The sequence below is a fragment of the Salvelinus namaycush genome, chromosome 4 (genome assembly GCF_016432855.1).
Source record: "Salvelinus namaycush isolate Seneca chromosome 4, SaNama_1.0, whole genome shotgun sequence".
Lineage (NCBI taxonomy): Eukaryota > Metazoa > Chordata > Actinopteri > Salmoniformes > Salmonidae > Salvelinus > Salvelinus namaycush.
Window position 1 is genome coordinate 29,823,389 of NC_052310.1, and position 12,777 is coordinate 29,836,165.

At 43.1% G+C, this 12,777-nt stretch overlaps 1 protein-coding gene across 4 annotated transcripts in view; it reads left to right on the forward strand.

Moving 5' to 3' along the window:
- The window catches only part of LOC120046432 (fibroblast growth factor receptor 2-like), a 100,732-nt gene that overhangs the window by 46,644 nt on the left and 41,311 nt on the right, over nt 1-12,777 (forward strand). For 3 of the 4 annotated variants that reach the window (XM_038991657.1, XM_038991659.1, XM_038991660.1), the window contains 4 exons: nt 1,620-1,810; nt 3,613-3,757; nt 10,963-11,168; nt 12,189-12,331. In XM_038991657.1, the coding sequence (XP_038847585.1) occupies nt 1,620-1,810; nt 3,613-3,757; nt 10,963-11,168; nt 12,189-12,331 (685 nt within the window). Of the gene's footprint in view, nt 1-1,619; nt 1,811-2,493; nt 2,633-3,612; nt 3,758-10,962; nt 11,169-12,188; nt 12,332-12,777 lie in introns of all 4 variants that reach the window. The other variant, XM_038991658.1, reaches the window with a different exon arrangement.

A 12,777-nucleotide genomic window follows, 5' to 3' on the forward strand; every position in this document is an offset into this window, starting at 1 on the left:
CACACACACACACACACACACACACATATTCTCCCCTTTCCAGGCCCCCTTGCTATGGGATTAACTAAAGCTCTCCTTCAGACTCTCTCTGTTTCTGTTTTTTGTTCTGTTTTATTGCTCAGCAGTAAACCCTTTTTATGTACGGCTCCAGACTAACCCCCCCCCCCACAACCTCTTGTTTAATTTGACTGAATTTCACTGTTTAAGAGAGTGTGAGAAGGGGTGGAGACCGAAAGAGAGATGGAGGGGGAGAGAGTGTCTGGAACGCAGTTCTTATCGGGCTTTTGGGCTCAAATGACCAACAGGATCAGACATTAAAAACAAAGCTAGACCAGCCTTTTCTGGCTGAAACTGTCCACGGGCGCGGGGGGAGGGCCCCCCAGACAAACACACACACATACATGCAGTGCACACACACACACAGATCTGTGCCCTGACTGAGCGTCGCCGAGAGGTCAACAAATGGTACCCGTTGGCCTTCACCAGCCTGCTCACCCACAGGGGTACCCAGTCACCCCGCGGGCACTTTGTTTATGCCCAGCCCCCTCCACTTTTCTTTCACTCCTTCTTCACTTTCTTCCCCTGGTCCGGGCTTGGCCCTATATCCCTCCGGTCAACAACCCCTCCCTGACCCCCAGGGTCCTGCGTGTCAAGCCGCCAGGTTACCCAGAGTTTAGTGGTGCTGCTTAGACGCCACAGAAGTCCGTCCCTCCCCTCAACTCCTAACTACCAACTCCCAGCAGCCATAAGTACTTTACTAATGACTTAATTGATAAATAGATTTTTGTATTTGATTCGGGTGAGTGGATCGGGATAATGAAAGGGCAGAGTGGGTGTGTGTGTGTGCAGTATGTGTCAGGTGTTGTTCTCTCCATAAATGCATGGATAGCATGGTGTCTATAACATATATGGATAGTACATCATAGTCGCCATACAGTTATGGATAGATCCACACCTGACATATGCTATACATGCAAACAACCATATATTTCACAGAAACACTTGAGTCACAAACATACATTTCACAGAAACACTCGAGTCACAGTGTGGTCAGAGAGCAGACTGGTGAATAAGTCATCAGTAGCAATGCCAAGCAGCCATCAAGACTACATGATGACTTCAGGCAGGTTCCACATGAGTCCGCTAAACCACTAATACACTAATACTAATACACATGCATCTTTTTTTAATTCACCCTCTTCACCCCTCTTTCTTTCTCTTTTCACTCTGTCTGTTGAGCTCCCTTTATTCGCTCTATTATTTTCCCACCCCTCCTCTCCTTTCTCTGCCACTCACTTATAAGCCCTCCTTCTTTAACCCATCCAGTGCCCCTCAAGCCTCATACCACTCCCCATGACTCTCCGAACCCTCACCCCCAAGTATTCTGTGCTCGTTTTCAGTTCCTTAAGACAAAGTGAAGTCTGTGTCCTAATTCCCAAGGTACCCAGTGGTGATCTAGCTTAGTTGATCAATTGGCTGTCATTGATATTAGAAATACAAATCTGTCTTTTACCAAGGGGTGTATGGTGCAAGGTTGAGGTTTGAAATGGCCAATGGCGATGTCTCAAGCACAAACTAACTCACCATAAAACAGCTCCTCTTTTCTCTCTCCATCTTAGAACGGTCCCCTCATAGGCCCATTCTCCAGGCAGGGCTGCCAGCCAACACCAGTGTGCATGTAGGGGAGGACGCACGCTTCGTGTGTAAGGTGTACAGTGATGCTCAGCCCCACATCCAGTGGCTGCAGCACATCCAGAAAAATGGTAGTCGCACCGGCCCAGACGGACACCCCTACGTCCGTGTACTGAAGGTACGTTCCAGCCCTCCCTGGCCCCTCATTGGCTGTTTTGACCTGATCAGTGAAAATGATTGGTTCCTCTTTCTTGTGACATCTGATTACCTGATTGACACACTCAGTATTTTTCATGTATTTTTTTTCTTCAAAGTATAGGCTAATAATTTTTTTGTTTTCAGGTAACTTTATTGCCATTTGTAAAAGCAGCATTTTTGTTACTATCCCATCTGTCTTCCTGTAGTATCTAATCTCTCTCCTTTAGGAATAATAATAAATACCCCTTTTCCCTCTATACTACTGGAACACTGGCTGTATTCATGTCTGGGTGGCGGCTCCTGTAACCTCCTTTCCCTGCACTGAGGTGCAGATGTGATAGTAACAGGCCTGTGTTTTGTTTTGTCCCCCTGGTGCCGTGTGTGTGTGTGTGTGTGTGTGTGTGTGTGTGTGTGTGTGTGTGTGTGTGTGTGTGTGTGTGTGTGTGTGTGTGTGTGTGTGTGTGTGTGTGTGTGTGTGTGTGTGTGTGTGTGCGTGCGTGCGTGCGTGCGTGCGTGCGTGCGTGCGTGCGTGCGTGCGTGCGTGCGTGCGTGCGTGCGTGCGTGCGTGCGTGCGTGCGTGCGTGCGTTTGGTTGTTTGTGGATGTGTGCATGCGTGCACATGTGTGCGTGCATGTGTGTGTTCGTGTGGCTCACACACCTCAGCGCTCAGGCATCAATAGCTCGGACGTGGAGGTGCTCACGCTCACCAACGTGACTGAGGAGGACGCCGGAGAATATACCTGTAAAGTCTCCAATTATATAGGGGCGGTCAACCAGTCGGGCTGGCTGACGGTCATCCCAGGTAACCGCTGACCCCTGATCCTTGACCTCTGTTGACCACCTCCCGTGTGGTCTCTTTGGGCCTGTCACTGACCCGATTCGGTGTGGTGGTCTTAGTTCCTGCTGGGTTGTGGACTGACTGATTCTTTCCCAGCTGCTCTACTGTAACTACTGACTGACTGTACAGCCATGGAAATGCCTACTGTACCTGCACACTCACACTATCCTGCTATGTCCATCTCAGACCTTTCAACTCTGTCTGTCTGTCTCTCTCTCTCTCTCCTTCTTCTTTTTCCCCCGACCCCCCCATTTGAATGGTGTGATGTGTAAGGGCACATGTTAGTGTTGGGGGCTGCAGTGGGGTGATCTCCATGCCTTCTTCTTCTGTGGTTGTGTGTACTGTGCATGCCCAGGCCTGGTGTGGATATGATTGGGCTCTGGTGTTGTGGGTGAAGGGTATTTTTATCACGTGTTTTGGTGTATTGTGTTTGCTGTTATTTCTTGTGGTACAAGGTGCTCTGCCTGTTTGTTTTGAAGACCCTCCCTCGCTGGACGCTCCTCCCCTTCCCTGGAAGCTCCTCCCATCTACTCTATCTCTCTATAGATGGGACGACCGTTCTCCTCCCAGCTATGGACACCATCCAGCTACTCCTCTCTCATGGTGTTGTGGGTCTAATTGTTACCTCTGCTTTTCCTACTCTTCTCTCCTCTCTGCTATTTTCTCCCCTCCATTGCTACTCTCACTCCTTCCCTTTATCTTACTTTCTTCCTACTCACTCCTTAAATATAATTTATCCTCCTAACGTCCACCCTCCCTTTCTCATCCTCCGTCCCTGTCTCTTCCTCTTCTTTCTCCTCCGTCCCTCCTCTCCCATTGACCTGCCCCTTCTTTCTCCTCTTCCTCTTCTTCCCTTTCTTCTTCCACCCTTCCTCTCTCATACTCCATTCTCCTCCTTTTCTCCTCCTCATCCTCCTCCACAACTACTCCTAACCCTCTCCCAGACCGCAGGTGTAAACACCACGGACAAGGAGATTGAAGTCCTCTACCTCCCCAATGTCACTTACGAGGATGCTGGGGAGTATACCTGCTTGGCGGGTAATTCTATTGGGATCTCCTATCACACTGCTTGGTTGACGGTGCTTCCAGGTATATACACTCATATACTGCCCTCCCTTTCCCCTCACTCTCTCTCTTTCTCACTCTCTCTCAATGTCATTCACTAACGGTTTTAAAACGTTCGGTCAATAAAGTTATTTTGATGATTTCTATGGGAGGAAGGAGGGAGAAGTGAAAAGTTCCTTTGGAGTGAAAGACACACAAACTCAACGAAATAACAAAATATCAGAATACAATGATGAACTTACACAGTCAACAACTCAACATCTAATTCGGTGTAATACTAGAGCAGGAATATGTATTAGATATATTTTGTTATCTTGATGTGTTGAAAGCAAGGGGCCAGATAAAGAGACATTTGCTCTAAGCTTATTATAACCCGACTTCTCCGAATGGCTCGAGTGTCTCGTTACTCAAGAGGAGGTTTGCCTCTCTCTCCCCCTCCCTCATCTCTCTCTCTCTCTCTCTCTCTCTCTCTCTCTCTCTCTCTCTCTCTCCTGGTTCTCGGGAAAAGTATGTTGGTGCTACGTAAATTTTTGCTCGGACTGCAAGTTTTTACACAAGAAGGGTGTCTGTCTGTCTTGGTGATTCTGTCTGTTTGTCGGTGTCAGTGACTTCTCTGTCATTCCCTGAGAATGAATAAAAACTCCCTCGTGGCTCCACCTCTTTCCTGGCTCTGATAATTGATTGCCTTTTTATTATTTCTCCTTGAGATAATAAAAAAGAATGTCACAGCTGGAATACTTACGGCTTGACTTTCTCAATTATCAGGGCCAATATTTTTTTTACATTTTTCAATATATTTGATATTGTGTGTGTGTGTTTGCATGTGTGTGTTTAAATTAGGTCTGTCAGAGTTAATCAGTTAATTTGATTTTAGTGCACACATTTTTTTTATTGTGATTAATCAGATTGTATGAAAGCGTTCAATATCGACTGAAAACATCCAAAATACATAATATATACTGCTAAAAACAATGTTGTTTCCAAAACAAGTTGACATTGAGGTTAAAGAAGGTATGCTTTATGAAAGAAGGTGTGTTTTATCAATTTACTTAATTTTTATAACCATTATTTTGGGATAAATCAAGACGTCATTATTCTTGTAATGCTTTTTGTATAAACAATCTTAAATTACATCTTAATTTGAGCGAATTCTGAATTTGCGATTAATCATAGCAAATCGTATGATTAACTCGATTAGAACATTTTATCGTTTGGCAGTCCTAGTTTAATTGTATGTGTGTGTTCATGTGTCTGCACGATTGTGTGTGTGTCTTTAAATGTGTGTCTCTCTGTGTCTGTGCAAGTGTGTCTGTGTGTGTGTGCGTCTGTGTCCCTCATGTATGCACTGACAAACATCCATAGATTTACCATGGGGTCATTGACACCCTTGATAAAGATTTGCAAAAATAACTGTATAAAATAACTCATTCAAATAGCTATATTATTTTAGCTATATTATTTTATATTATACTAATACATATATATATTATTTTATACTAATACAATTGCTCAGATAGAGAGATTTTCTTTTCTGCTTATGTATTCTCATTTTGATGGCAAACCCACCACTTGTGTCCATGGCCAAAGAGCTCTATTTTCATGCCATCTGACCAAAGCACCTTTTCCAATCCAAGTGCCAATGCCGATTAGCAAACTACAGGCATTTACATTTGTTGGATGACATGAAAATAGAGCTCTTTGGCCACGCACACCAGTGGTGTGTTTGGCGTCGAAATGAGAATGCATGAACAGAAAAGAACGCCATACCTACTGTAAAATATGGTGGTGGTTCTGGCGCTATTTTGCGTCCACTGGTCTTGGGGCCTTTATTAAGATCAACGGCATCATGAACTTTACCCAGTACCAGGACATTTTAGCCAAATACCTGGTGTCCTCCCCCAGGAGGCTGAAACTTGGCCGCAAATGGATCTTTCAGCAAGACAATAACCCCAATACACTTCAAAGTCCACAAAGAAGTGGTTCTATAGCAGTGGAGGCTGCTGTGGGGAGGAGGGGTCATGCGTGGTTTCCAACCACATGGAAACCACGTATGATACCATCCATTGATTCCATTCCAGCCATAATTATGAGCTGTCCTCCCCTCAGCAGCCTCCGCTGTTCTATAGCTAGGTTTCCATCCAAATAGTGACAGATTTTCATGCTAATATAACAAAAACACATAAAAACAATATGCGCATTTTCCCACCAGAGATGTGTTTCCATCCAATTGACTTGTTGACAGTAAAAGGCTGTGCTTGATGACGTAGTGCACATAAAAATAACTTCTGCGGTTAAATTCCCACGTTAAATGGGTTTCCGTAGCATTTTCAACTCTACTGATGGTTTTGTCACAAAAAAAACATTTCTTATATAGCAAATGTGACCACTCTGGTCTTGGCACGTGCACTCGATATAGAACAGCTCGCATGTATAGCCACATGATGAGATTATGAGATTATTATGGCCCCCAAAAAAGCAACGATCAAGCTCATCGCAGTGCACTTTCACCACCCTGTGAAGTTCATCATAACTTATTTCATATGTAGCATAATAAACTACATGCTTTCCCGAGTGAGAAGACCACACACCATATAATCTCGTGACTCCAAGTTTGATAAAATGGTTATTGTTATATCGATATTTGCGCATAAAGGCATTTCCACTGCCATTTCTTGCATAATACATTTTACCGACACAAAAAGATCCCACCTTGTCTAGCATATTTTGTTTTGTTGACATTTGGAAGGTTTACCAACACATTTTGATCAGGCCTGTCGTGACATTTTTTTATCCAACATAAAAAGGTTGGCTGGAAACCTGGTTATTTGCCACAAAATCAACCTTTTGCAATGGCCATCTGTCTCTGGACTTGAAACCCATTTTCAAGTCCATAAACTTAGACGAAGGATATCAAGCATCTGGAAGGATTCTGTACGGAGTAATGGTCTAAGATCCCTCCCAATGTGTTCTTCAACTCATAAAACATTTTAGAAAATGTCTCAGTGCCATTATCCTCACAAGGTGAGCTATTGAAAGGTATTAAAAAACAGACTCTTACCTTTTTGAGAGAAAAAAAGTATTACCGTAATTTCCGGACTATAAGCCGCTACTTTTTTCCCACGCTATGAACCTCGCGGTTTATACAATGACGCGGCTAATTTATGTTTTTTTTTTTTTTTTCACAAGATTCATGCCGCCAAAAAACTGAGCACCGTCACATAATGTGACGTAAATCGAGCTCGCTCAAACTTGCCATCATTCTGATTACGGTAGTCATTTTGTCACCCTCATCATGGCAAAGACACGGAGAAATGCATATGATGCAGCTTTCAAGTTGAAGGCGATCGATCTGGCTGTTGGAAAAGGAAATAGAGCTGCTGCACGGGAGCTTGGCCTTAACCTCTAACACCTCCCAAACCCGGATCCGGGAGCACCCCCCACCACCCCCCACTGACTAGCATAGCTAGCATAGCGTCACAAGTAAATAGTAGCATCTAAATATCATTAAATCACAAGTCCAAGACACCAAATGAAAGATACAGATCTTGTGAATAAAGCCATCATTTCTGATTTTTAAAATGTTTTACAGGGAAGACACAATATGTAAATCTATTAGCTAACCACGTTAGCAAAAGACACCATTTTTCTTACTCCACTATTTTTTCACTCCATCACCAGCTATCACCAATTCGACCAAATAAAGATATAAATAGCCACTAACCAAGAAAAAACTTCATCAGATGACAGTCTGATAACATATTTATTGTATAGCATAGGTTTTGTTAGAAAAATGTGCATATTTCAGGTATAAATCATAGTTTGCCATTGCAGCCACCATCACAAATCTCCCCAAAGCGACTAGAATTACTACAGAGAGCAACGTGTATTACCTAATTACTAATCATAAAACATTTCTTAAAAATACACAGCTCACAGCAATGGAAAGACACAGATCTTGTGAATTCAGACAATATTTCAGATTTTCTAAGTGTTTTACAGCGAAAACACAATAAATCGTTATATTAGCATACCACATGTGCAAACGTTACCCGAGCATTGATTCAAGGCAAAAAGAGCGATTGCATTATCACCACCAAAATGTATTAATTTTTTCACTAACCTTCTCAGAATTCTTCCGATGACACTCCTGTAACATCATATTACAACATACATATAGAGTTTGTTCGAAAATGTGCATATTTAGCCACAAAAAAACGTGGTTATACAATGAGAATAGTAGCAAAACTGGCCTAAAAATGTCGGGCGCCATATTGGACAGTGATCTAGTCTAATGAATAAATATTCATAAACTTGACTAAAAAATACAGGGTGGACAGCTATTGAAAGACAAATTAGTTCTTAATGCAATCGCTGAATTACATTTTTTAAATTATCCTTACTGTGCAATACCGGGTGCGCCAAAGCGAAGCTACCCCAAAGAAAATGGCGGAATATGCGTTTAACATTTTTCTACAGAACAACGATTTATCATCATAAATAGTTCTTACTATGAGCTGATCTTCCATCAGAATCTTGGGCAATGTATCCTTTCTCCGGTCTAATCGTCTTTTGGTCGAAAGATGTCCTCTTGTCCCGTCGAAATGGCCACTAACGTTCGGCATGTACTAGAAAAGTGCCCAGCTCTTGGAAGTGCGTCACAAAGAAATGCCAGAAAATCGCACTAAACGGATATAAATTGCTATAAAACGGTTTAAATTAACTACCTTATGATGTTTTTAACACCTATAACGAGTAAAAACATGACCGGCGATATATTACTGGCTAAACCAAAGCTTGGAAAGAGGCCAGTCCGACATCCATCGTGCGCCAAGCGCAGGGAAGAAAAGACATGTACTTCCGCTCTTTGGTGTTTTATACAGGCCCTGATTGCGCAATCGACTCCATTCAAATTGTCACCACTTACTGACATCTAGAGGAAGGCGTAGGCAGTGTTTGTATCCTCATAGCATTCACAGGGACATTAAAACTGACCTGGGACCAGAGGCCAAGATTTCTGAAATCTCACTCCCTGTCAGGAAAAGTGCTGTAGAATGAGTTCTGTTCCACTCAGAGACATAATTCCAACGGTTATAGAAACTAGAGAGTGTTTTCTATCCAATAATAATAATAATATGCATATTGTACGAGCAAGAATTGAGTACTAGGCAGTTTAATCTGGAGACCAATTTATGCTAAGTCGAAACAGCACCCCCTATATTCGCAAGAATTAATGAGTCGATAAGACGTTGGAACTGTGCAGATCCGACTGAAAGCCATAACAATCGCCACCGCAATGAAGTTTGACTTTCTTGGTAGGCTACTGTTTACTGCTATTTATTTTTTATTTTTGTTACAAGCCGTGTTTCGTTTAAAAGCCTATTTATTTTTGTTACAAGCCGTGTTTCGTTTAAAGGCTGTGTAAAGTTCATTTGTTTCAATGTACCGGTAGGCACTTGCGGCTTATAGACATGTGCGGTTTATTTATGTACAAAATACATATTTGTAAAAAATTCAGTGGGTACGGCTTATATTCAGGTGCGCTTAATAGTCCAGCAATTACGGTACTGTTAAACAAAATCTCTTTCTCTGAGCATGTATATTCGTATAAAAGAATAGAATTTCCAAAATGTTTGGAGCATACAATATAGCTCACTGTTTCAATGATTTATTTTATCCTATAAATTTTGCTCATCTTTATCAAGGATATCAATCATTTCGAACCCCACTGTACTTACCAAACACAGTTAAAGTCCATTTAAATAGAACATTTATGCTCATTCCTTAGATAGAGCTTCAGTTCAGGGAACAGAGTCAGCCAACATTAATACATCTACATGTATGTAGGGTGGGTGAGATGTCTGGAGTCTGGACGTTAAATGAGATGGATGATAGCACTTTAATCTCCTGTAATCCACAACATGAACAGACAGCGGGTACAAAAATCCCCTCAATGCCCTCCCAGATAATAACCTTGTTTTGTCTCTGAACAAAATACTATTATTATGCATAGTTGCTTTAACCCCTATTTACATGTACATATTACTTCAATTACCTCAACTAACTTGTACCCCCGCACATTGACTCGGTACCGGTACTCCCTGTATATATAGCCTTGTTATTGTTATTTTATTGTGTTACTTTTTTAAAAACGTTAGTTTATTTCGTAAATATTTTCTCAACTCTTATTTTCCTTAAAACGGCATTGTTGGTTAAGGGCTTGTCAATGTGCTTGTCAAGCAATGGGCTTGTCAAAGCATTTCACGATGTATTCGGAGCATGAACATTTTTCTTTGATTGGATTTAATTATCTTGGCGAATAGTATCTTTAATTTATTGCCCTAGTCCCCATGTATCTGCTCTGGTGGCGCCTGCATGGCTCTTCTGCCTTCTGTGTTGCGCTGTGGTTTTTGGACCAGGTGATACGAAGCCGACTGGAGAAAGGTTCCTACGTGTTATTTTTCCCCCCTGGCTGCACAGTACAAGGGCATTGTTTGTAGCCATGGGTGGATGACATGCATTATGGAACCGGCTGTGGTCCTATAGCCACTCATAGACAGACCCAGACCCATTTCCTACAGACAGGAAGCTCAGGCCATATATCGCCACAAAGGGCACCACTCACTTTTTTGCAGTCTGATGTGAAGCGTGTGTGTCAAAGGGTGTGTGTATGCAGGTGAGAGAGGGAGAACGTGTGTGTGCGTGCATGTGTGTGTATTTGAGAGAGTGTGTCTGCACCCTGCGTGTGTGGTGTGTCAAGTAACCCTGAATGTAGGCACTTAGTACAGCCTCCTGCTTGAGCTCAGTGTATTTACCTCATAGAAATAAAATCAGAATGATTATTATATATACCTATATACCCCCTCTTCTTAGTTCAATTCCATTTTCTGTCTGTCCTAGATGGTCAGTAGATGGTTGTGTGAAGAAGAGGGAGAGTAGAGGGAGGGGGATGGAGAGAGAAAAACATGTGTGCGTCTTTCTCATTATTTATGTTTTGTTTGTCTATCTAGCAATGACGTGTGTGTGTCGTTTCCATAGCATGTGTTCTGTTCATACATGTGCGTCTATGGGACGTGTCCATGTCTTTTTGTTTAAGTGTCTGTGTGTCTGTGTGCCCACGTCCGTGTGTTTGTATGTGTACATTATGTCATGAGTCAGTATGGGCCTCTACGTTCCACTTTCTATCCCTCCCTGACACTCTCCCCTTGCCCCTCCCTCTGCTCCCCAAACAGCCAATAAGGAAGAGATAGTGACGGGTCTGACATCACCTGACTACGTGGAGATAGCCATCTACTGCATCGGGGTGTTCCTGATCGCCTGTATGGTGGTCATTGTGGTGGTGTGCCGGATGAGGAATACGGCTAAGAAGCCTGACTTCGGGAACCAGCCAGCAGTCCACAAACTCAGCAAGCAGATACCTCTGCGTCGCCAGGTAACAGAAAGTAGATAAGGGGTTTCCAAGGCATTTAACACCCATAAAAAGACAAACTCCACGCACACATGCATTCATACATGATTGTCTTTTCACACTATTGTGCCGACCCAAACTGTACTGACTGGGATTACATTTTTTCATGGTTTCAGCTACTATGGTGGATGTGTAACCAGGCCAGCTCAGTACAGCTTGGCTTGGCTTGGTTCAGGTGCAGCAGTGTGAAACGCCCCATATACTCAGACTTAAATAAAAACAACAGAAAATAGTCCAAGGTTTACCTACAAAGAGCAGAAAACACCCAAAATGTTCCACCGCATTTGTATTCCCGACATAGATCAATTGGGTTACTGGAACTCTGATTTGAGAGCCCAGTTAATTTAGCTGTTCAGGAGAAGTGGATTTTAATAACACTACTGTAACTAATACATCGCACTGCTTGGGGTGCTATGCATCAGTTAACTCCACTGAAAGACAGCTAGCTACAGTGCATGGCGTCTGAGCATGTTAGCACTGCTCTCCAGCACCTCTAGCTCCTGTTCTAGCTCCTCTACCTCTCTGTGAGTGATGCTTTTCCCTCAATGGGAAAACAAACTCCAAGAGGTACAAAAAGTGATGGATTACATTCCTGCGAGAGATGGGTGGTTCCAGTGTCAAGGTAAGGTTGGAGCAGAAAGGAGAGAAGAGCCCTGAGGACAATAATAAAAGGACACATTCATCAGATAGAACGTTACTCTCTAGCACTGAGTTGTGATCACTAATGATCCCTAACATGCATTAACTCGCTTTTTAAAAAGCATGAAGAATATGTTGATTTGCACAGTATCAATATAATTTAAAGCCCATGTAAATGAGGCATTTGATCTTTAGATTCTTTTTCATCACACACACACACACCTACCCACCTACACTCCTGGTCTTCACAATTATAGTAATACAAACACACACACATGCCTATCCCCGCCCTTTCTTATTTGACCAGTGTATCTAGGCTCAGGTGATCAGCCAATCTGTCGTCTCCTACAGGTGTCAAATGACTCCAGCTCCTCGATGAACTCCAGCACCCCATTGGTCCGCATCACCACACGACGCAGCTCGGCCGGCCATGACGACCCCATCCCAGAGTACGACCTCCCAGAGGACCCACGCTGGGAGTTTTCCAGAGACAGGTGATGGGCAGGGACGGGAACGGGGGTAGGAATAGGGAAGGGGGAGGTAAAGGATGTAGCGGGGAGGGGACAGTGTACATGGGTGTCATTGACCTCAACAGTATGGCCACATTTCAGGCTGCCTACATAGTAGTCACTCACCAAACCTCAGAACATCTGTTTCATAATTTTCTTTCAATTCACAAGAGGCTGAATGTGTCTCACTGGAGAAGCATCCAAGTGAGCGAAACAGCAACCCTCTTTCTCAGTATGTGTAGCCCATCTATCTGATGCTGTCTGGTCAAAAAGAGTATGACATTGTTGCCGCCTGTAGCATTGAATGCTAGAGAAGCCAGCGAGCATTTGGCCTCATTTGATAAAAAAATATAATTATAATAGCCAGTTAGCGTTGAGCTAAACTGAGTGAGCTCAACTGTGAACGTTCCTGGCACACAAAAAAAAAAGTG